The sequence below is a fragment of the Cavia porcellus genome, unplaced genomic scaffold, assembly GCF_034190915.1.
Source record: "Cavia porcellus strain 051 isolate PalLab524CR breed Dunkin Hartley unplaced genomic scaffold, mCavPor4.1 scaffold_25, whole genome shotgun sequence".
NCBI classification, from domain to species: Eukaryota; Metazoa; Chordata; class Mammalia; order Rodentia; family Caviidae; genus Cavia; species Cavia porcellus.
Genome location: NW_026947508.1, coordinates 27,599,462 through 27,624,548, shown reverse-complemented (window position 1 = coordinate 27,624,548; position 25,087 = coordinate 27,599,462). Strand labels below are relative to the sequence as shown.

The 25,087-nt window shown below is 37.8% G+C and overlaps 1 protein-coding gene and 1 pseudogene across 6 annotated transcripts in view; one reads left to right on the top strand and one right to left on the bottom strand.

Moving 5' to 3' along the window:
- The window catches only part of LOC111757210 (dnaJ homolog subfamily A member 1-like), a 36,701-nt pseudogene extending 20,537 nt beyond the window's left edge, over positions 1–16,164 (top strand).
- The window catches only part of Zmym4 (zinc finger MYM-type containing 4), a 163,712-nt gene extending 147,040 nt beyond the window's left edge, over positions 1–16,672 (bottom strand). For 2 of the 6 annotated variants that reach the window (XM_063236058.1, XM_063236057.1), the window contains exons 1-2: positions 16,270–16,672; positions 9,811–9,918 (exon numbers count right to left, since the gene is read on the bottom strand). Coding sequence is in view for 3 of the 6 variants with exons in the window: in XM_063236054.1 (XP_063092124.1) it covers positions 16,261–16,308 (48 nt within the window). In the remaining 3 variants the exon portion in view is untranslated. Of the gene's footprint in view, positions 1–9,810; positions 9,919–16,260 lie in introns of all 6 variants that reach the window. The other 4 variants (XM_063236054.1, XM_063236055.1, XM_063236059.1 and 1 more) reach the window with 2 other exon arrangements.
- Between the last annotated feature and the right edge of the window lie 8,415 nt (positions 16,673–25,087).

Below are 25,087 nucleotides of genomic sequence, written 5' to 3'. Positions count from 1 at the left end.
CATAAGCGCCTGCCTTGCAAACAGGCAGTCGTGAGTTCAATCCCTGGTACCGATTAAAAAAAAAAAAAAACTATATATATATGCACACACAAGAAATGTCCTGGAGAGAAAACACTCAAGAAGCAAGTGAAGACTGTTTAAAATACAATTTTTTGAGCCAGGTATAAGGGCACACCTGTAATCCTAGCATCTGGGAGGCTGAGGCAGGGGTATCACTGCGAGTTCAAAGCCAACCTGAACTGCATAGACACCCTGTTTCAAGAAACCTCCCAAGAGGGACTGGAGATAATAGCTCAGTGGCACAGGGCCTGCCTGTCAAGTGTTAGGTCTGGAGTTTGACTTGTACCAAAAAAGAAAAAAAAAGAAAAAAAGTGTGTGTGTGTGTGTGTGTGTGTGTGTGTATGTATATATAATTTTTTAAAAGACAGATGTTAAGAAAACAAGCAAGTCATGCTGCAGTATCACAAAACAACCTGGGCCAAAATTGTGCTGGCATATACTGTAACCCAGCTACTCTGGAGATTGAGTTAGGAGGATACCAAGTTTGAGGCCAGCATAAGTAATCTTGAGACCTTGTCTCAAAACTTTAAAAAAAACCAAGACAGAAACACAAGAGATAGAGACAGTGACAAAGGCAGAGAGAGGGAGAGATAGGAAGGTGTGAGGGGTACACAGTCAATTCAAAACCAGCCTAAACAACAAAGCAAGACTCTAGATCAAATAAGTAAATAAGTAAACAAACAATGAATAGGCTCAGCTGTATGGAATAGAATTAGGCAAAGATTCTGTCTCCAACTGGCTGAGGGGTACAAACAAGACCCCTCCCAAGCCCAACGCCACAGTAACAATCAAAATGAAACTCTCCTGTGAAGGAAAAGTAAATTCTGACAAAAGTGATATCCATAAAACAAGTTGCTTCTTGTTTTTCAGGGGAAAACTCTTACCAAGCCCTATCTTATGGAACTGGAAAAGTATTAAGGACATCAACTTATTAAAGATGAGCAAGATTTCATTTTTGAAGATAAATCTGTTTCCAACTGTATAAAAATGAATGAGATAGAAGAAAAAGCAGACAGGGGAAAGAGCAAAGAACAACTATGAAGCCAAAGAAAGTTAAAAACTAAGGTGGTGGCACTAGAAAAAGGTTTTAAAGCCAGAGAAGGTGGCACACATCTGTAATCCTAACATTCAGGAGGTTTAGGTAAGATCACTGTGAGTTCAAGGCCAGTCTGGGCTACACAGCAAGCTCAAGGCCAGCCTGCACTACACAGTAAGACCCTGTCTCAAATAAACAAAAAGGTTTTAAAAACCGGGTCAGATATAGTATCAACAAGCCTAGGCATCTGAAACTAAATAATAAGGGAAAGATGAGAAGCACAGATTACTCAGAGGTTTCTAATTTGGGTGACTAAAAGCCCTCAACTAAAAGAATACATGAAAAAAACACGCTGTGACGGAAAGAGTACTATGGTATTTGGGAAAACAAGTAATTGATAAGAAAAAAAGAAAAAAGTTCAGTTTTAGGGACAGTGAACTTACAATGTTTCTGAGAGAGCAAAAGAGTCAAAGAATGATTTGGAATACAGACTGTAAATTTCTGAAACAAAACAGAAAAATGTGGAAAGGAAACCACATAAATGTATTTACTGGGCATGTATAAAACTACTACTATAAAAGAGACTGCCCAAGAAAAATAATTGGAGGCTAAGAAAAGAACTTCCTGGGCTTGTAAAAGAGACAAGGATGACTATAAAAGAACAGTTCAAGAGTAGAGCCATGAGAATCCCATCTTATAAAGCAGAGAAGTTGCAAGGAGAAAAAGGACAAGAAGACCAAATGTTATGAAACAGAAAACACCCATCAGATTTGGCATTTATTAGGCCATTTAAGTCATCTTAGAGGGGATTTCAGTAACAAAAGTGAAAGAGAAGGCAGATGTGGGAAATAAAATAAGTGTGAAATAAGCAGATTATATCATCAGCAAGATTCAAAAAAAGTTGCCTGTGATCAGACTGCAGTCTTTTAAACACCATTTCCCACGGAACAGTACCAGAGAATCTTGAAGAATCACCTAATTTGCTGGGTGTGGTGGCACACACCTGTAATCGTAGCACTTGGGAGGCTGAGGCAGAAAGATCTCTGTTAATTCAAGACCAGCATGGCCTACAAAGTGAGTTCAAGGCTAGCATAGTAAGACTTGTCTCAAAAAGAAAAAAAAAAAAAAAAAAAGGCTAATTTCAAATATGACCTAGTAAAATATAGAATAAGTCCCAATACATTTTTTGGCCATAAAGGAAGGGCTCAGACAAGGATTACTAAAGTTAAACCACAAGGACACAGGTGCTTAAATATTGTATTATTTTTGTCATTAATGTAAACAAAAATACTTTCTCAGTTTCCATTTGGTATTGTTCATTGTAAGTATACAGAACTACTATTAATTTTAGTGTTGATTTTGTATCCCTCCAACTTTAGTGAATTTATCATTTAATCTAAATTTTTTGTGGATTTTTAGAGTTTTCCCATGTAAGAGAGTATCATCTGTAAAGAAAGTTTTACTTTTCCTTTTCCAATCTGAATGCCTTCTATTTCTTCTTTTCTTGCCTAAATGTTCCTTCCCGCTAGAACTTCAAAACTGTTGGGTAGAGGTGGCGAAAACAGACATATTTGCCTTGTTTCTGATCTTAAGAAGAAAACTTTCAGTCTTGCACCAATGAGTATGATGTTAGTTATGATTTTTCAAACACAGCCTTTACATCTTTTTTTTGGTCTTTTTTCATTTTTATCGGTACCAGGGATTGAACTCACGACTGCCTGCTTGCAAGGCAGGTGCTTATGCCGCTGAACTAAATCCCCAGGCCCTGCCTTTACATCTTTTAAAAAATTTCCTTCTATTCTTAATTTACCGAAATGATTTTACAATAAAGATGTCACTGGATTTAAGTCACTGGATTTTGTTAAATGCTTTTTTTTTTTTTGCAGTAAATAAAATGATAAGGTACGGCTTTTTCCTTTCTTTTATTAATGTTGTACTTTAAACTGACACTAAAGAGTTTTTATGGAGTTTATTACATTATTTTGGTTTTGGTAGTATTAGTAATTGAACCACAGGCCTCAAACATGGCAAGAAAGTGCTCTACCACTAATTCAAAACTCTAAGCCCAGCCAGATATGGTAGTGCATTTCTGTGGTCCCAGTACTCAAAGAGGCTGTGGCAGGAGGATCACTATGAGTTCAAGGCCATCCCGATAACATACTAAGTAGGTAAATGTTTATTTCAAAGGAAACAAAAAAGACTTCAAATGTTTTTACCACAAAGAAGTGATGATTGAGGAAATAGACACAATATGCTTCCTCTGATTTTCACATTACACAAGTACACATGTAACACAGTATCACATAAACATGTATAATTAAAACATGTGTCAATTAAAAAGAAAAAAGCGATTAAATTCTAAAAACACTAAGAAAAAAATATAGACCAAAAACATATGCCTGCAAATCTGGCAACAGTTTTCTTACATAGGAGATCAAACCCACAAAATTTAAAAAAAAACTAATCAGATCAACTGGACTTAACAACTGCACTAGGTGGTACATGCATGACTCTCCCATCGGACAACCTGTACCACCTAGGAACTGTCCAATGCACATACAACTAGTGATTCAACCCATCCAGCAGCAAGACATAAGAATTATGGCCCCATCATAAACATGTTAAAATTCAACTTTTGTGCACAACCTACAGAAAATAAGAAATATCTGCAAATCATGCATGTCAATAGTTTAATATCCAGAATATATATAAGAATTCCAACAACTCAATGATAAAAAGGCAAATCCAATTTAAAAGTCCAATTTAAAAATTAATAGAATGGGGGCTGGGGATTTAGCTCAGCCGCATAAGTGCCTGCCTTGCAAGCAGGCAGTTGTGAGTTTGATCCCTGGTACCGATAAAAAGGAAAAAGACAAAAAAAAAAAAGAATAGGATTTAAGCAGACATTTCTTCAAAACAGGATATACTGATGTCCAAGGGGCACACAAGAAGCTGCTCAGTTTCATTAGTCATTTAAAAAATTCAAATCCAAACCACAATAAAACACCACTTTACATACCCCAGAAGAAAAATAAATTATTGGTAAGGACATGAAGAAACTGGAACCCATATTCATCACTGGTGGGAATGGAAAATGGTATGCCAAATGTGAAAAAGTTTGGCAAAGTTGGACATGTCTGTTATCTCAGCACTCTGGGGGGCTAACCTGAAGGCTAGCCTAGGCCTGTCTCAAAATAAAAAATAAAAAAGGGATTGGGGTACAGCTTAGCACAAAGGCCCTGTGTTAAATCCCCAGTACCCTCCCCACAAAAAAGTACGACAGTGCCTCAAAAAGATGAACGGCTAAGCATGGTGGCGCATATGTGTAATTCTAGCACTTGAAAAGCTAAGGCAAGAGAACAGATGGGAATTTGAAGTCAGCCTGAGCTACTGTGAGTTCAAGGACAATCTGAACTACACAGTGAGATCCTGTCTCAAAAACAAAAAGATACACATTACTACATAACTTAGCAAAGCCATTACTTGACATATACCCAAAAGAATAAAAAGCATATATTCAAAGACATTACAATCCACAAAAGCTAAAATTAAAAGCAACTGACAAGACTACTGCGGGATGAAAGGCTAAAAAAAAACAAATGTGATACACACACAATAGCAGTTTTTTCAGTCATAAAATAGGGGTTTTTTGTTGTTTTGTTTTTGTTTTCTGAGAGATCTTGCTACATAGCATAGGCTGGCCACAAACTCTCAGTGATACTCCTGCCTCAGCCTCCTGAGATTACAGGCCTGTGCCATTAGGACTGCTAATTGAAAGTTCTAATATTTGCTAAAACTGGATGAACCTTAAAAGTGCCATACTGTGGGGCTGGGGATTTAGCTCAGCGGCATAAGTGCCTGCCTTGCAAGTGTGCGGTCTTGAGTTTGATCCCTGGTACCGATAAAAACAAAAAAGACAAAAAAATGCCATACTGAATGAAATAAACCAGATACCAAACAACAAATATTGTACGATTCTATTTATATAACACATCTAGAATAGGCCACTTCACAGAAATTAAAAGCGCTTACAAAGGGTGGAGAGAAGGCCTATGGGGTGTTACTGCTTAATGTGTAACATTTCTATTTGGGGCAAGAGAGAGACTGGTGATAGTAATACAATATTGTGAAAGTACTTAATGGCATAAAATTATATAATTAAAATGGTTGGAATATAAGTTTTATAGCTTTTTAAATTTTTCTGATAAATAATTATAAATTATAGGGTACACATGATGTATCAGTGTATGTATACAGTGTGTAATGACTGAACCAAGTTATTCATCATCATAAATACAGTACATTTATTCTAACTGCAACTTCCTAACCTTTGACCAACATCTCCCTATTTTCTCCTCCCCTAGGGTCTAGACTCTCATGATTCTACTCTTGGCTTCTATGAGTTCAGTTGTCTGGGATGACATCTAAGAATCTAAGAGTAGCTTATGTCACTTCATGTTATGTATATTTTAACACATTAAAAGAAAAAAAAACAGGTCAGGAATGATGGCACATGTCTGTAATTTCGGCACTTTGGGAGGGTAAAGCGGAAAGATCATGAGTCTGAGCCCAGCCCAGACCAGTTAGTACCTAGCAACAGATTATCTCAAAAATATATATATAATATAAAATAAATAAAAAATCTAATAGAAAAAAATTTAAGAGCTGGGTAGTGTGGCATAAGAATGTAATCCCAAAACTCAGGAGGCTGAGGCAAGAGGATATCTGTGAATTTAAGGCCAGCTTAGGCTATAAAGTGAAACGCAAGAGAAAAAACATTCTGGAAGTAACTGTTAGGTAAAAGAAACAATTCCTGATTACTGAGAAGGTTCCAAGATTATCTAGATTACAAAGGATGTTAAAATTTTAAAATTCAGTATTAAGAGAAATATGTTCTAGAAAAAGGGCCAACTGTGTGGTTGGACAATCATATGCTGTAGATATTAGCTGTGTGACTCATGGATCAAGTCAACCATATCAACAAAAGCCAGGAATAAAGATGGTGTTACTAGGTAGGGTCTGTGAAGAATCTTCTTTTCCAGCAACGTGAATCACTTTGACACACAAGATTCACAGAGTTTTCAGGAATATACCAGCAAAAACAACTATTCAAATACACTGAAACAGAAGAGACAAAATGAAAACAAAAAACTGACATCTAGGATTCTTTAGGCAGGTAATGAGTAAACAGAGCTATTTAATTACAAGTATGTACTTCCCTTCCAAACAAAAAAATTTAAAATGACTCTTAGCAAATCACAGATAAAGAGGCAGAGGACAAACAGGTCCAGAGCAAGGGCCGGCAAATCCTCCATGGGCCCAAAAGGATTACTCACAAAACATCCTTTTTCTTTTCTTTTTTGGTGGTACTAGGGATTGAATCCAAGGCTTTCACAGAGCCACTACATCACCAGCCCTTTTTTATTTCTGAGACAGATTCTTTGCTCGATCACTAAATCATACAGGGTGGGCTCAAAATTGCAATCCTTTTGCCTCAGCCTCCCAAAGAACTGGGATTACAAACATGTCAGCATACCTGGCTCCCAGTCCTTATAATTTCTGAAACTGAACTGCTAAATTGCCCTGGTTAGACTTGTGATGCTCCTGCCTGTTTCCAAAAGCCTGGAAATTACAGGGATGTGCCACTGCTGTGCCAGCGATTAGTAGGTCTTTAAATGTAGAAAAATGAGTCCTGCTGGTCCTTTCCCCTTTCATTTTCATTCTTATTGTAGTAAGAATGTCCATCTTATGCCTCTCTTATTTTGGAAGCAGGTAACATATTCTCCAGTTTCATAGGTCCACAAATGAAAAGGAATTTTGCCCCAGATAGATCATAACCAGAATCCACATCCATATTGTTTTTTCCCCAGCACTGGGTGTTGAACCCTGGGCCTCAGATATGCCATTAAGCTAGCCCCAGCCCTTTTTTTAAAATGTTATTGAGAGTCTCATTAAACTGTCCAGGCTCTGAGGCTGGATTTGAACTGCAATCCTTTTGCCTCCACCTCTAAAGTAGTTGGGATCACAGTATGTGCCACCATACTCAGCTAAGATTCAGGACCTTTTGAACATATGATATTTACAGATTTTGGATTCAAGCGTTCATGCTATCTATAAGTGAACATAATTTGCATACTTGATACACATAAAGTTTTGATGGCTAAAGGGCAGACTGGAATGATTACATTGTGGCTTCCAAAAGGTATATCCACATTCAGAATCTAAGAAGGTGAGCCTGAGCTGCGTAAGTCCTCAAAAATGTAATAAGGGCAAAAATCTTAAAATGAAATCTCTCTGGATTAAAATACAATGAAGAATGTTCTTAAAAGAAAGATATAGAAAGGCCATGGAAGATAGGACCAGTTATACTGCCATAAACCAAGGAACACACATCAAGTCACCAAAGTTCACAGCTAGCATGGTGGCACATGCCTGTAATCCCAGCATTTGGAGGCTGACACAGGAGGATCCCTATGAGTCTGAGGTGAGCCTTGGTTACAAAAGCAAGTTCAAGGCCAGCCTGCACTACATTGTGAGATGCCCCCCCCCCAAAAAAAAAGCTCACAGAGGCAAGGGAGTTGTCTCTATAGCAGTGATGGCAACCCTTTGAAGCTTTCAATAACACTAACAACCCACTGCAGCATGCATGCCACAGGTTCACCACCACTGCTCTCGAGCCTTTGAGTGGGAATATGACCTTGCTAACACCTTAATTTGGGATCTGTAGCCTACTGACCTGAGAATGATTTTTTATTGTTTTAAGTCATTAATAGTAATTTACAAGTCTCAGAAAACTAGGACAGACTACCAATGATCAAGGATGTGATAAAACTGAACATCAAAAATGACTATAATAGAGCTGGGAGCACAGATTAGTGATAAGCATTTGCTTAACACCCATAAGGCTCACAGTTTGATTCCCAGCATTCCAAGAAAAAAACAAAGCTCACAAAAATAATGACCTCACCAATTTAAAACATAGGAAATACATTAAAATTCATGAGTTCATAATTTATCCCTTCTAAACTTAATCTTTGAGTTGCTAGAGCATCAATTCAGTATTCTAATTTCAATGAAAGGAAGAAAAAATCATTTGCCTCACTTTTCCTACATAATGGATATTATAAGATAACTAACTGATGACAGAATTCTGTGTAGAAGATTTCTACTTAATAAATATAGGGAAAAGGACAGAAAAACTACTCTCCAATGAAACAATGTATCCAGGCAACACTCAATCAGGATAAATCCACAGTATGAAAGTTAACAAACTATGTTTAGATACCACTGACAAAACCTGAACCAAATGATCAATTTCTCTATCACAGATGAGGGACAACCACTTATTAACCTCTTCGATGATCCAACAAGAATTTGTACTACCGTCTGATATTGACTATACATCCTAATTTATCTAGAAAACCCCATTTATGGAGTTTTTTCTAGGTGATTTTTAACAGAATCATTCTCAAAATTGTTTGGAAATAAATTATATGATCATAAAATTTTCCTTGCCAAAGAAACTGAATCTAAATCTCATCAAGCTCTATCAACTAAACACTCAAGTCTTGGCTGCAGAAGGTAATCACATAGGAAATTTTTTTAACATTGTGCCTAGATTTCATTCCATGGATTCTGACTAACTCGTCTAACTGAAGTTCATGAAGTAAGTCTAAAGTTTTAGTCAAAGTTAAGAACTACTGCTCTATATTTAACAATCAACTTATGGAGATATGAGAGGTGTGGAAATATGCTAAGCACTATAACGAGGATTCACTTACTCAGACAAACCAAAATGTAAAAACTTCTCTTGGACAAATGACCTAGAGTTTTCCAAATGTCTATCTTGGGAAAAAAAGTACTGGGTATACATACAGTATTAGCAAAGAGAATGGTTACAAATGATTTAAGAGAAACATAAAATCAAATATGTAGAACTTATCTGGGTAATGATTTAAACAAATGAAGTATAAAAGGACACTTAAAGAATCAATGAAAGCCAAGTGTGGTGAAGTGCATCTGTAACCCAGCGCTAGAAGGCAGAGAGGCAAGAGGATCACTGTGAGTTTGCCAGCTTGAGCTACATTGTGAGTTCAAAGCCAGCCTACACTACAAAGTGAAACCCTGTCTTACAAATAAATAAACAAACAAACAATGAAATCTCAACACAGGTTGGATTAAGAATTCTTAATTTTGGTAGACATGACAGTACTGTACCAGTGGTTTGTCAAAAATTCTTACCTGTTAGAAATATATACACAAATATTTATAGGTTACTTAAAGTGTTATGTGATAGTTCCTTGAATTTCAACCAAAAGAAAGAAAGAAAAGGAGGGAAAAACAAGAAGTCATATAAAAAGAATGGTAAAAACATTAAAAATATTGTCAAGGGATTGGGGATTTAGCTTGACAATAAAATGCTTATCTAGCAAGCTGGAAGTCCTAGGTTTGGTACTCAGCAATCAAAAAATAAAAGGTTTTAAAAAAAAATGTTGTCAAAACTCAATGATTAGAATATGGGGGATTTCTGCTTGTTTTTATTTTTTAAGACATGGTCTCACTATATAGTCCAGGCTGGCCTTGAACTCACTCTGCCTCAATGTCCAGAGTGCTAGGATTACTGTCTCATTTTGTATTTATGATATAGAATGATGAAACACAAGAAACAAATATTTTTTAAAATTTTTACTAGAGCCGGGTGGGGTGGTGCACACCTGTAATCCCAGCACTTGGGAAGCTGAGGCAGGAGGATCATTGCAAGTTCGAGATCAGCTTGGACTTCACAGTGAGCTCAAGGCCAGTTTGAACTGTACAGCAAGACCCTGTCTCAAAAAAAAAAAAAAAAAACTTTTTAAAAATGTTTACATAGTATGCATGATGTCAATATTACAAATAATACATTTATAAGACATGCTGGGACATGTAATGAAAGAGGAACATAAGATCCTTGACTCTGAGCCTACTGAAGTGGTAGACTCCAATCTAGATAGATAATAAAAAGTTATTATTTTGGTCAAAGGTAGATAGTTAAAGCTTCTACAGAGTCAGAATGACAACTGAAGCCAAATATGGTAGCACATACCTCTAATTTCAGCACTCTTGGAGGCTGATACAGGAGAATCACAACTTAGAGCCAACAATGGGCAATTTAGCCACTAAGATTCTGTCTCAAAATTTTAAAAACATAACAAAATAAGAAGTACTAGGGATATAGCTCAGTCCAAAGTCCCTAAAGCTCAGTTCTCAGTATACCAAGAAAAAAAATTGTGAGTATTCCCTAAGAATAGGAAACTGTGTGAATATGGGATGAGCAGATAACAATTATCACTATCCCTAAAATACTAAATACCAAATCTAAACTATAAACTAACCAACAAGTCCAGGCTCTAAACCAACCGCAACACTATACTGAAGAAACCACATTAAAAAACACCATTTTTTAGGACAAATGGCCAAAGATTAGAAATTTTGTACAAATGAATATAATACTATCTGTACTACCCGGCATGCAAAGTGTCCCAGTTTGAGCTTCAAGAACAAGAAGGGGGGTGCGGGGGATTTAGCTCAGCGGCAAAAGCGCCTGCCTAGCAAGTATGAGGTTGTGAGTTTGATCCCCAGTACCCAAAAAAAAAAGGAACAAGGGGTTGCAATTTAGCTATTAATAATTTCTTCAGTAAGTTAAAAAAAAGTCTTTTAAAAAAACCTTCATGTTTAAAGTAAATTACGCTTTAAAATAGTTTGTATTTTCTTTTAAAAGAAACATGCCAATCGTGGTAGCATATACTTTATATTTCCAGCACTCAGAAGGCTGAAGCAGGAGGAGTTGAGCCCAGCCTGGGCTACATAGTGAGTTCAAGGCCAGCTAGAACCAAAAGAAAAAAAGGGGGGGGGGGGTATAAATACCAAGTATTATCATTATTTATAAACGTCTCTTGTAGTTACAGGTAGGAAGCATTGTGAAAACTGAGAATCTTGTTAGTACCAGAATGGCTTCTCCTTTTTTTTTTGTACCCAGGGATCAAACTCACAAACTTACACGGCAAGCACTTGAGCCGCTGAGCTAAATCCCTAGCCTAGATTGTTTTTCTTTTTTTTTTTTCAGAATGGCTTCTTCCAATACTCAACGAAGAGCTGAACCACCACGTTTTTAATATATTTAGCCAAAAAACAGTTCATTGAAGAATCAAAAATGATCAATCTTTTGCAATAATTTTATTAAAAAATATTAAAACAAAAATATAGAACTCCATAATCAACTAATGAAATCAATGCTTTCATCTATTTTGTTTCTTGTCTAGAGGTATATATAATTTTCATATATTACAATAACATTACATATAACATTTCATAGTCTATTTTCATTTAACAGAACACATTTTTTCCATTTTGCAAAACTTTTACTTTTATACTTTCCATTCTCATTCCTACTCCCAGAAGATAATTAATGACAATGGCCCTTCCTCTTAAATTCACACATATAGACCACGTATCGTGGCTCGTGCCTATAATCGCAGCACTCGGGAGGCTAAGGCAGGAGGATCGTTGCGAGTTCCAGCCTGGGCTACAAAGTAAACTGAAGGCCAGCCTGAACTGCAATTGTGAGACCCTGTCTCAAAAAGAAAAAAAAAATTTCATACATACACAAGCACACATAGACACATGTGGGGAGGGGAGAAAAGCCAGTTTGAGTTCACAAAAATTTAAATATACAGTTATACATATCCTAAGTTTTTAAGCCTTTCATAAATTTAACACAGACAAGTATGATACAGATATATCTTATGAGACCAAATAAACACATCTACAAGAACTGCATGTAAACTTTGAAAAAATATAATAAAATATGGCTGCTAGACTTAGAAATCTTATTCAAGACACACCATCTTAATAGTCAGGAATAAATAATTCAACTATGTATTACATGATTACCCAATGGATCTTAAAACCTATTTTAGAAAACAAAAATTTTACAATCTTAAAAGACTTCATAAAAATAAAATCCTGGATGTTTTTTTCTTCTTCTTTTTGAAATAAAATGCATTTGGAAAAACAGGAAAAAATAATAATAAAAAGATAAAATCCTGACCCTAAAAACAGAGATGGAGGGAACAAGTGACCAAGCGAGGGTGTGAGTGAGAGTGTGTATGGCGTGTGTATACGGTGGAGGGAGGTCTTCATATACAATCAGTAGGATACTGAATTTGATTCTCTATCAAAGAGATGATATATGTACTGACCCACCCACATATTCAGCTCCCCCACATTCACAAATTGGGAATATAATCAAATTAACTTGTCTAATTAATATCTTATTGCTCTAGCTGTCCACAAGCAGCGAAATAAGACCTCAGGCAAGGCTACACAGAATTTAAAGTTGTTAACCAAACGGTCTTAAAATGCAGCCATTCTCCCACCTAATCGTAATCCCAAACAGTAAGATTCCTAAATACGAAAGCACAGGAAAGAACTGCAAGTTCAAACCCAGCTTGTGCAACTTAGGGAGACTCTGTTCAAAATGAAAGCGTTAAAATGGACTAGAGATGTAGTTCAGCTTGAAGGCCCTTGGTTCAATCCCCAGTATCACACACACACAAAAAGTTTACAAAGCCCCCAAAATTACAAAGCAGAAAACCTGGTACCCAAACCATAGTCTCTGCTCTAATAGGTAAAATTTTCTTAGTAGAAATCAGCAAAAAATCCTTGAGTTCCAATTACCTAGAGATCGTGGGCATTATAGATGCAATAAAGCAATAAAATAAGCAGACATGATGGCACATACTATAATCCCAGCTACTCAGGAAACTGAGACAAGAGGATCACAAATTCAAGTCTGGGAAACTTAGCAAAACTTGGAAGATAAAATTTGAAGAGTTGGGGATGCAGCTTAGTAGTAGAGCATTTGCATACCCAGTGCAGGTGATTCTGGGTTCAAACCCCAGTACTACCTCCTTTAAAAAAAGCTCCACCATTAAAGAATTCAAATAATTTAGCAGAACCAGCATTTATCATCCTGAATGATCATAAACATCATAGCACAAAGCCTAGCACACAGCTCTTCAACCAGCACAGTTGCTCAACAACTTTCTTATGACTTATGATTACAAATCTAAAAGGCAATAAGCATCATATATACATCATACTATGAATTCAATTTCAAATAAATAACCAGCAGCTCAAGTGCCTGCCTGGTAAGCATGAGGTCTTGAGTTTGAACTCCGGTACCAAAAAAAAAAAAAAAAAAAAAAAAAAGAAAGAAAGAAAGAAATTAAATAACCTAAAGTTATCATCCAGGTCTGTGCACATAGTTTACCCCAAGGCCAACAATTTATTTAAAAAATAATTGTATTCCACAGTCCCAATTAACCTCCTTGGAGTGCACATATGTAATCCACATAAAATTCAGCAGGCATGCGGTTGGGAGAGGGAGCACATTTGCACTATGTAAAAAAACTGTGCTGCACATTCTAAACAAACATCAAGAAGCAGAGCGTGGTGGTGCATGCCTATAATCCCAGCAACCGAGAGGCTGAGGCAAGAGGATCACTGCAAGTTTGAGACCAATCTGGGCTACAAAATGAGCTCCAGGCCAGCCTGAACTGCATAGCAAGACCATCTCAAAAAGACAAAAAACAAAAACAAACTCAACAGCAAAATGGTTTACAGATCTAAGAGACATAGAACATAGTCAAGTACTTTCCTCAGCAATGAAACTGGCAAAATAAGAAGTAAAACCTGAGGGGCTGGGGATTTAGCTCAGCGGCATAAGGGCCTGCCTTGCAAGCAGGCAGTCGTGAGTTCGATCCCAGGTACCGATAAAAAGGAAAAAGACAAAAAAAAAAAAAAAAAAAAAAAAAAAGAAGTAAAACCTGTACGAATTCTGTGTATGTTGCATATTGTTAAAATTAACATTACAACACTTCTTACAGGTAACATGAGACAAAGAAAATGTACTTAAAACCTAGTCCATTGGATGCAAAGCACACAGATGTATTCTAGAAATTTGAAAACACTCAACAGCATTAGTAGCAATTGGATGTAGGATCTCCCTGAATTAACACTAGACATCTAATTTATTCTATGTTTTAATTAGTAGGCCATATGCCATATGCATTCAGTCAAAACAAATGAGAATCCAGTTTAAAACTGATCAGAGCTTGAAAAAGTTTAAAATTCTGAAACACATGCATCTCATGCCTAATATCTGTACTAAATGAACTATTTGTTTTTGTTTTATTTTTGTTTTTGTTGTGGTACCAGGAATCAAACTTAGGACCTTGTGCCTGCCAGGTAAGCACTATCACTGAGCTATAACTCAGGCCTAAATGAACTATTTGGACTTACAGTTTAACTTGCTCTATGATTAACTGCATGAGAACCAAACATTTTATAAAACTAATACTGTCAACATTAAATTTTCACTGCTCAAAATACAATGAGGTGGCCAGGCATGGCATAGGCCTGTAATCCCAGCACGTAAGAGGTGACTCAGGAATATCGCACAAAATTCGAGGCCATCCTAGAGCAATGCCGGCCTAAACTGTACATAGCCAGACCCTGTCTCAAGAAAGAAGAGGAATAAGAGGAGAAAGAAGAGGAGAAAAAGAAGACAGCAAAGTATTAAAATGACTGAGGAAAGGACAGAAAGATGGACAGATGGGATAAATATGTGATAAAACAAATGACTAGTAAAACGTTGGTAATAAGCTATATGGATGCATCCAATATTGAAACACTATTTTCAACCTTGCTGGATAATTACATTTTCTAATGAATTGATACTGCTTTGGTTATTTATCACTTAAGATTTTAAGCACAGAAACATAAAACCCTAGTTGGGTCAAATCTGGATTCAAATCCCACTTCAGACCTCTTACCTCTGATCCTAATTACCTTACCTCTCTATGCCTACATTCCCTCATGTATAAATGTATTCTACAGTTACTGTGAGATTAAAATTTTCAAATAAAGTACTTCGCACTAAAGTACAGGCACATAGTAAACACATTCAGGCCCCTAACTTAAAACGTTATAGTTGGGGCTGGGGATTTAGCTCAGCGACATAAGCACCTGCCTTGTAAGCAGACGGTCGCGAGTTCGATCCCTGGTACCGGTAAAAATGAAAAAGACCAAAAACAAAACAAAACAAAACAAAAAACGTTATAGCTATACTACCATTAAGAGATTGATAATTTGTGCTAAGATGAAAGGGCATTCCCAACAAAGACTAAGAAGCAATTTTTTTTTTGACCTGCTTACTTTAACACTAACTGATAGACTGAGACCATTCCTAAAAGGAAGATTCCTGACACCAAATTTACTGTTTAGCATGAAGAAGGAAGGGGATCTGAAAAGCACTGATCAATGGGTAGTATTGTTCTTCATCAGAAGAAAATCACTCAGAATTAAATAAGAAAAGTTTCAACACAAACTTTTTAACAAATTCGACAACTCCTCTGTAGAACTGGCTTCACCTATACAGGCTGGTTGGGTACATCGCTGTAAGGACAAAACTTGACACACTCCTCCACGTTCCTAATTCCATGGAAAGAAGCTAGACTAGACCATGACATCTGTACTGTAGTTGCCAAAATCTAAATCATGACATGCCAACGATTCCACTCTTCACAGATTAAGAGCAGCACCTCTACATTGGTCCCCCCACCACGAATATGGGGGGGGGGGCGGGATAGGAAAAATAAATTTGCAATGGAGTTCTTGAAAAGCCCTCCCGTTATTCCTCAAGAGACCCCTTCAAGACTTATTCCCGCCACCACTACCCCAACCTGACCTCTCCCCAGCTAAACTTCCATAGACTGATCCATGATCAGTAAAGATGTAGTTAAGAATCTGACACCTTCCCTCTCCGGGCCCCGACAACACTCCCCCAGTACTGGAAGGAAGAAGGGGAGCAGAAGCAAACAACAGCCCCCGCCCCTCCCCCTCCTCACCACCAACAAATCTTTGTCCCACCTGCCCAAGGACCACTCACCAACGCGCTCCAGACCCAAGGTGGCCTCAGACCTGCCCGCAACCTCTTCCCTCCCGGACGCAGAAGACCCCAGCTCTAGTCCAAGCTTGCCCCATCGCCGCCCCAGACCGCGCCGCGCCCCGCCCCTCCCCTCGCCCCTCGCCCCTCGCCCCCCGCCGCCCGAGTTCTGCCTCACCTCACCTACCCTCTTTCGGGGGCCGGACTCCACCTCTCTCTCCGCCATGTTGGGCCCCGCTCGGAACCGCAGCGGCTCCCAGCACGGTGGTGGCGGCACCTCTCGGGCCCCCGGCCCCCGCCCACACTGCAGACACGGCCGCCTCGCCGCAGCTTTCCCGGACCCAACTGGGCCTGGAGCGGGAGTAAAGAGGGGGCGGATGCCGCGCGCCTGGCCGCAGCTCCAAGGGTCCCACGAGTGTGCGCGTGGGCGGTAGGACCTGCCCGGGAGAGGGGGGCCGGGACTCCGGGGGTTAATGGCCTCCAAGGGGCCCCGTGAGTAGGATTATTTTCTCTCAGAAATTCCTCCGCCTGCGGTTTCTTAAAGGGATCACAAACGAGCCCCTTGCGCGCGCCCCTAATGCGCAGGCGCACCACAAGTCCCTCCCACCTTTCCCACCAAGCCCCCGGTCCTGAGCGTGCGCGGTGAGTAGAGCAGGGTAGGCCAAATCCTGCAAGTCTCTTTGCTGCCAGCAGCTGCTCCCACCACTCAAATATGGCCGCTCCCTTAAAGGGACCATGACGCAGAGATGAAGGAATAATGAAAGAATTCAGTGAAAGGGCAATTTGGAAGATTGAGTGAAATGTCAGTGAGGGGTCCACATCACCATCTTACAGTTGACTACACAGATACCATTGATAAGAGAAGATGATGACCTTAAATTCTCATTGGCTCTCTCAACATGAGGCATCCCAATCAATAAGATGAGATGTCTCAAGAAAAACCAACTTTCCCACTTTTAAACAGCCTAATATGAAGGACAAGGCGTAGAATATCAAGGACTAACTCATAACCTCAAAATCAGATCATTTGGTGATTTTGAAGACTGAACCAACAAATGAAGACAATTTCTCTCAATATTAATTTGTCCTTAGACTATCAAAATGAGCAAGGCCCATAAACTTTCTACTCTGGTGCTCTTGGTGGTAAAATTGCTGCCTGATCCGAGGAAGTAATTTATTCCAAAATACTTAGTGCCTGGTGTGGAACTAAAATCAAGATTTGAGTCACAGACATCCAGAATTTTCAGTGCATCAAACGGTCTGCAAGGTAGGAGAGGACATTTAAAATGAAGGTACCATCATAATCCAAGAATATTGTAGTACTCCTGGCCAGGTGCATGATTATTTATGGCTGCTATGTGTACTCATTCTCCTTTACTGAAAAGCTTGAGAACTTGACTTACATGTGAGCATCTTATTATCTAAATAGGAAAGTAGAAAGTAGATTTTGTCTGTCTTGTCTTGAAACCTGAACTAGATCTGAAACTGAAGATGGCTAAGGAGAATGAGGGCTTGAATCATACCTCATATGTTCATTCTAGTCCCCCCACACCACAACCGGAGAAAAAAAATCCCCTGATAGAGTTCTTAATGATATTGGAAAGCAGTGAGGAGACATATGATAAGAAATACAAAGAAGTTGCCTCTCGTAGGCCATTCAGTCCCCATAATTAAACATTCTAATGGAAATGTTTTTTTTCTAAATTCACAAGATAGTATGATGCAACTTCTGTGTGTATCATGTGGAAGCTGTTTCAAACCCAAAAAATTTGCTAATGAGGCATCCTGCTGAACACTTTGTGAAATTATTGGAAATTTCTATGCTGGTTCTTCTTTAAGCCTGTTTAACTTCTCTGCTAGGTAAATGAAAGGAAAGAAAGACAAAACATATATATATATATATATATATATATATATATATGTTTATATATATATACATATACATATATATATACACACACACACTCACTTTGGGCAGGCTTTCTAAAAAATATTAGATTCTTTAGTTCCATGAAGAAAATTTTTTTTAAAAATGTAAGTTCCAGGAAATATAGGTACACAAAACGTCTAGTGAGCTGGGCATGGTGGCGCACACTTGTAATAGCACTTGGGAGGCTGAGGCAGGAGGATCATTGCAAGTTTGAGACCAGCCTGGGCTAAAGTGAGCTTAAGATCAGCCTGAACTGCATAGTGAAACCTTGTCTCAAAAAGTCAAAAAAATTTAAAAAAAAGTCTAGTGATTACCACCTCTTTTATTGGCAGTGGAATACTCCTTTCTGATAAAATCTAAAGGCTTAAAGTGGAAGTGCTAAATTTCAATTAGAAGTGGGGAGTCCACAAGCCTATTCACCCAAACTGTCTTACCCTCTACCCCTTCTTTTATAACCCCTCCCACCATTAGAGAAATGTTTGGGTTCTCAGAACACAATTTCAAGCCATTGATTTAGCACAGTTCCACTTTTTGGGAGGCATGGTGCTTGGGATCAAACCCAAGGCCTTATGCATACCAGGCAAGTACACTACCACTAAGCCAAACCCCGATTCTACATCTACAGATGGAGCCACAGACCCAGGACAGATGTGGTTTATTTGAGATAACACAAGGATTAGTAATAGCATCAGGACTAGAACAACCTCAGCCTGGGGCTTTCTCCTATATCAGACTGTTTCTACTGATATTAAGAATATGTTGGGTCTTCAATTATCAGCAGGACTTGGGTATTCCAGATAATGTACAAGTATAATGGGAATATTCAATATAATCATCCATATGGTGGAAGGAGAAAAGAGAACCTATATTAAGTGATATTAATTACATTAACCAATTGTAATTTTCAAAGGTGTTCATAAAGGTGCAAGGTCAGCAAGCAAAGATGTCAAATCAGAATTCAAAGACTAACTTCATTGATTATATATTTGAAATATTATAAATTAAAGATTGCATGTTGGTGGTCTAATCTGTCCCACAAATATATATTTGTATTGTGTATACCTATGTGATCTTGATCAAGTTATTTATGACTTGATTTCTCCATCTGAAAAATGGGTCAGTGGAGGAAAAAATAGCTGACATCTGTTAAAGCTCTTAGAATACTTTTAGTTCCTACTATGAGTGTTATTTTGTCTTATTTGAGTTTTAATTTTTATGCCAACATTTAAAATAAACTGGGTGTGGTGAAATACAGCTCTGTAATCCCAGCACTTGGGAGGCTGAAGCAGGAGGATCACAAGTTCAAGACTAGCCTGGGCTACATAGCAAGTGCAAGTCCAGCTTGGGCTACAAAGCAAGATTCCATCTCAAAAATAATAATAAAATAAAATTTTAAAATTAAATAATTAAATAAAAATTAAATAACTAAATAAAATAAAATAATTAAATAAAGTAAACTTCACCCTCAAACCCATTTTTCTGACTTCTCTGAAATAAAACTAGAATACAATGGAGATAATATTTTATAAATATCAAGCTAATTCATTTTAATTTTTTAAAATTATGTTCCAATATAGACTCTTATTTAAAGTAGAGCTCAAGACATTTTTCCCCTCATCAAGAGAGAATAGAATAAGCTTACTAGAGTGAAAAAGAAGTTGCCAAATTTTTTTGGTTTCACTTAACCTGTAAAGTGCAGCAAATAATAAGAATCTCAGAGTTCTCCCACATTCCAAAAGATGTACAGAACTTCTTGCAGCACAGAAAGGCTAAGCCACTAGGCTGTAACAGAGAAAGGAAAGGCCTGACTCTTAATTAAAAGGTAGAGAAAGGAAGGAAGCAAGCAGTAAGACAGACATCACTTGAAAGACATGTGTTTTTGTCTTCTAGCTCTTCAAAAGAGTAAGGATTCCTGCTCTTCTTCCTGTTTGGAATTCTAAGTTAGAGACCACATCAGTTATGCCTATATCACAGAACAGCCAGCCATATCTGGGTACAAGGGATGCCACAGTGTTGTAGGAAAAAGAAAGAAATTTCTTCATAGAGAACCCTCAGTCTACAGGTAAATCCAAGTTTTAAGGATGTTAGAGCTATGTATTTTCTAAGAAAAGAACACAAAATTATATTTGGAAAATTAAATACAGACTCTTGGAAAGAGCTGGCAACATGACTGGCCTTTAGCACCTGTGTGATATAGAACATATCCAGAAGTTCCCATATAGCCTGCAGAAGAACAGAAACTGTAGCCAAGAATATTGACTGGCAAATATGGAGGAAGTGGCTCTGTAGATTACTCTGGTCTGGAAACAAAAAGCAGTAACAGGCAAACCTCAGGAAAAGCTGTGGTTTGCCTCCAGGCTCTAAGAAAGCTCAAAGAGGCCAAGCGACAAGATGTGAACAGCAGGTTGCTGAACATCCTGAGAAGAAATGGAATAGTACAGGGACACCAAATGCATTCAAGGTTTCTGGCTTCCCCAGTCATAATGACTCATTCACAATGACACCATTTCAAGGACACACACAGAAGTACAGCACAATTACAGAAAAGATTGTTTCTTTCCAAAAGAGGTTATTACTATTTTAATGATTAGATATGAATAAGTTTTAAACCAAATCATATATATTAGATAAGTTTAGAGATTTTTAAAAGTAAAACAGGGTGATTGGGTGAAAAGTGACTGCAGTGAAGCGACATCAGGGCTCAAAATTTAAATAATGACCAAGAGTCAGGTGTGCAAATGTCTAGGGCAAAGGAACCAACAAGGATAAAAAATTCTGGGCAGAAATATTTAAAGTCCTCAAGAACAGCCAGATGTGCCAATATTAATAGAACCCAGTAGTAGAGGGACAGAGGATGAAGTCATAAAAGTAGGCAAAGATAAATTATGAAAGACCTGTAGGCCATGGTAAGGGTTTTTTGGGGTTTTTTGTTTGTTTGTTTGTTTGTGTTTTTTTGGTCTTTTTCATTTTTATCGGTACCGGGGATCGAACTCACGACTGCCTGCTTGCAAGGCAGGTGCTTATGCTGCTGAGCTAAATCCCTAGCCCCCATGGTAAGGGTTTTTAAATTTCTTTTTGTCTCTGATGAAAAGCCATTAGAGACTGAAAAAAAAAATATGTGAACCCTCTGGAGATCATGTGCAGAATGGGCCATAAGGGAACAAGGGTAAACATAAGAGGCTTTGTGAGGATTCAGATAAGAGAGGACAATGGCTTAGTCTGGGCTATGGCATTAGCTGTGGAAATAATGAAAAACAGTAGAATTGAAGATATGTATTTTGGAGGCTATGTTAGCTTCTATCACCATAGCAAAACACCTGAGAAAATCAAATTAAAGGAGGAAAGGTTTATATTGGCTCAGGTTCAGAGGTTTCAGTCTATTGTCTATAGGCAAGGCAAAAACATGATGGTAGATAGTGATGGCAGAGGGAGAGCTCCTCACTTCATGGCGCCTAGGAAATGGGGGACATATATTGAGAGGAGAGTCATGATTTCCACTTTTGTTCTATCCAGACCCTCAGCCCACAGAGTGATACCACCCACATTCATTGAGTCTCCCAACTCAGTTTGCTGTCCCACAAGCCGACAACTTAGAAACACCCTCACAGACACAGCCAGAAGTGTGCTTTACTAACTTCCTAGGTGTTTCTCAATCCAATTAAGTCAACAGTTAAAATTAGCTACCACAGAAGTTTAACAAGTAGTTTTGCTGCTGATAAATTGACTACTGGAAGAGGGGGAAAAAAGGATGACTTAAGGATAAATGATTGTTTGTTAACTTTAGCAACTAGGTTAATGGTGTTGCTCATTTTTTGAAATGGAGAAGAGTAAACTGAAGGGGTGGCCAGAGGAGAAAGCAAGAGTAATGTCTTGCATATGTTAAATTTGAGATCACTTTTTTTTTTCCCTGTCTTTTTCCTTTTTATCGGTACCAGGGATCGAACTCACGACTGCCTGCTTGCAAGGCAGGCGCTTATGCCGCTGAGCTAAATCCCCAGCTCCCTGAGATCACTTTTATTCATTCCAAGTGGAATGAATATTTGAGTCTGAAGTTCAAAAGAGACAAAGGCACTAGCGATAGAAATAAGGGAGCGATTAATGTAAGCCAAAAGACTAGATAGGGTTACCTACAGAGTACACTATGAACTGAGCCCTCAGGTACTTCAAATTTATAACTTAGGAAGAACAAGAGGATCAGTAAAACAGCAGGAAAACCAGAAGTGTATGTGGTCTGGGAAACCCGGTAAAAGCCTTACAAGAGGCAGGATCAATTGCTAATTAGTCAGATGTCATTGAGAGGACAAGTAAAATGAAGTCCAGGAGCTCACCAGAGAATTAGAAGGTCTCTGGTGATATAGAATAGAACTATTTTAGTGTGTTAGTATGGATAGAAACACATTGGAATGGCCTGAAGAGGGAATGGGAAATAAAGAAATAGAGACTGTAAATGTGGACAATTCTTTCAACACTTTATTGTTTAAAAAAAATCAGAGAAATAAGGTAGGAGAATATGGCTCAAGAAAAACATATTGAAGATGAGTATTAAGAAGGCACATTAAAAATAGTAAAACATCTCCAAATGCAGTATATTGGAAAGTTTCAATAGATCACATGGGCTCAAAGTCCTCTCCTTCCAACCTAACACAAATTGTGGATGAATCTGCAACAGTGCAGAAAAACCAGGAAGTAAATGACAAGAGTGAGTTGAAAAGAGGAAATCATGTGTTCTGGAGTCAAGCCAACTTCAGGAGCCAGCACTCCATTTGGCATGTAATCCCTGGAAACTGAATTCTTTAGGGTTGTCATAAATACTGGTTTCCTTCTGCTAGAGAAGGTAAATATCGTTGTTCTTCTATGAACCATTTTATGTTCATAACCTACTGGATGAGACAAAATTCAGTGCAATAAGGATAATTTAAAAATGAGCATTTTTAATACTGATGGGTTAGATATTTTGGAATGTCAGGGCATAGCCTGGCAAGAGTTAGTAATTGTAGGCCAGTTGAACAATCATGAGATGTTTTTATTCCCTAACCCAAAAAGACAATAACAGCAACACTGCTTTTATTAGTACACAAATTATTTTTCAAAGGTAAAGTTTTTTTAAGTTTTATATTTTAAAATACCCTCCCTAAAAAATATGTATGCTTGCATATGGATTTTTAAAATCTAGAAAGATGCCCAGGAAATGAATAGTAATTATATATTTGGGGCTAGATGAAAGAAAATTGAGGAGGAAAAAATCTTCATTTTCTACATTTTTACTTTGTGAGCTATGCAAATGTACTACTTTTAAATTAATTTTTATTTTTTGTGGTGCTGAGTATGGAACCCAAGGCTTTACACATGTTAGGAAACACTGTACCATGGAGCCACACCCCCAGCCTTCTTCTTCTTCTTCTTCTTCTTTTTTTTTTTGAGACAGTGTCTCCATATGTATATGTAGTTCAGACAGGATTTGAATCTACTATGTAGCCCAAGCTGGTCGCAAATTTGCAGTGATTCTCCTGCGTCATTCTTCCAAGTGCTAGGATTCCAGGCATGAACTACCATGGCCAGCTACATTACTTTTTAAAAAATTAATTAATGTTTAAAATTTGTACCCTCAAAACCCTGATTAAAACAAATAGTACTGGAATAAATGAAAAAATAAAGAATAATGAAATAGTAAAAATCAGGCATACATTAAACAATAGGATTGGAACTAATGCTGTTTAATATACTTTCTCTATGAACAACAATTTATTGCCTATGAGGTACTTCCACACACATTCATCTTGCCTGTTAGATGAAGAATGTTTTATCCACATTACTTTGTAGAAAAAGCAGACTCTTACAGGTTAGGTCATCAGCATAGGGCCACATAGCTAATAAGAGAAGGAACCTGATAGATATTTAGGTGGACTGGGTCATCCAGTGGTAGCATGTGTCAGAATTCCCTTCCTTTATAAGGCTATGTAATCTTGCATGGTATGTATACACCACCTTTTATCGGTTCCTTGATCAGTAGATTGTTGGGTTGTCCCACCTCTTGGCTATCATTAATAACATTGCTACAAACCATGAGTGTGCAAGTATCTTTTTTGAGATCCTGCTTTCAGCTAGGCAGGCATCTGCTGTCAGGGGTTTTTGGGATCCAGAGGCAGAAGCATCACTTGAGTGGGCCAGCCTGGGCAACACAGTAAAGTCTCTCTCTAACAATAAAAAAGTTTAAAAAAATTTTTTTTTCATTGGGCATGGTGGCATATGCCTGTAATACCAGTACTTGGGAGATTGAGTAGGAGGATTGTTGCAAGTTTGAGACCAGCCTGGAATATGAAATGAGTTCAAGGCCAGCCTAAACAGCATAGTGAAATCCTGTCTCAAAAAAAATTTTTTAAAGATATAATTTAGGTATAGCTCTCCTATTTCTCCACCTTCCAACCTTAACAACCACTAATCTAGGTTGTTTCCATAGGTTTCCTATTGTGGACATTTTCTGTGAGTGGAATTATACAACAAGATGGTTTTGTGAATGAATTTCTTTAGCACACTGTTTTCAAGACTCTGCAAAATTATAATGTCCCAGTATTTCATTCTTTATTTTGGCTGAACAATATTCCATTATATATATATAGGCCACAAAAATACCTTTTGATGTTTTGTTTTTGTTTTTGTTTTGTTTTGAAGCTGGAGATCAAACCCAGTGCCTGACTTGTGCTAGGCAAGGGCTCTACTATTGAACTATAACCCTACCCCCAAATTTCTCTATTTTTGAGTGCCATCAATTGTCAAATAGTTTTAAACATTCCACAACAGCCAACAAGAAACAATTGCAAAATCCCCATTTGCAACTTTTTCATGAGCATCAAATAAATATAACCTAATTAAATCATATAGTAGCATACTAAAGCATAGTAAGGACAAGGTTTACAGACAGACATTGGGCGAAGAAAATGTTTAAAACTGACAGCCTAGCCAGGCCAACATAGTTCACTCCCTTTTTAGCCTCACAGGAATAGCAAAGGCAGTCTAAAGACAAACCAGGCACCAACTCTTGATATAAAAATAAGAAATAAAATGGAAGACAGCGTTT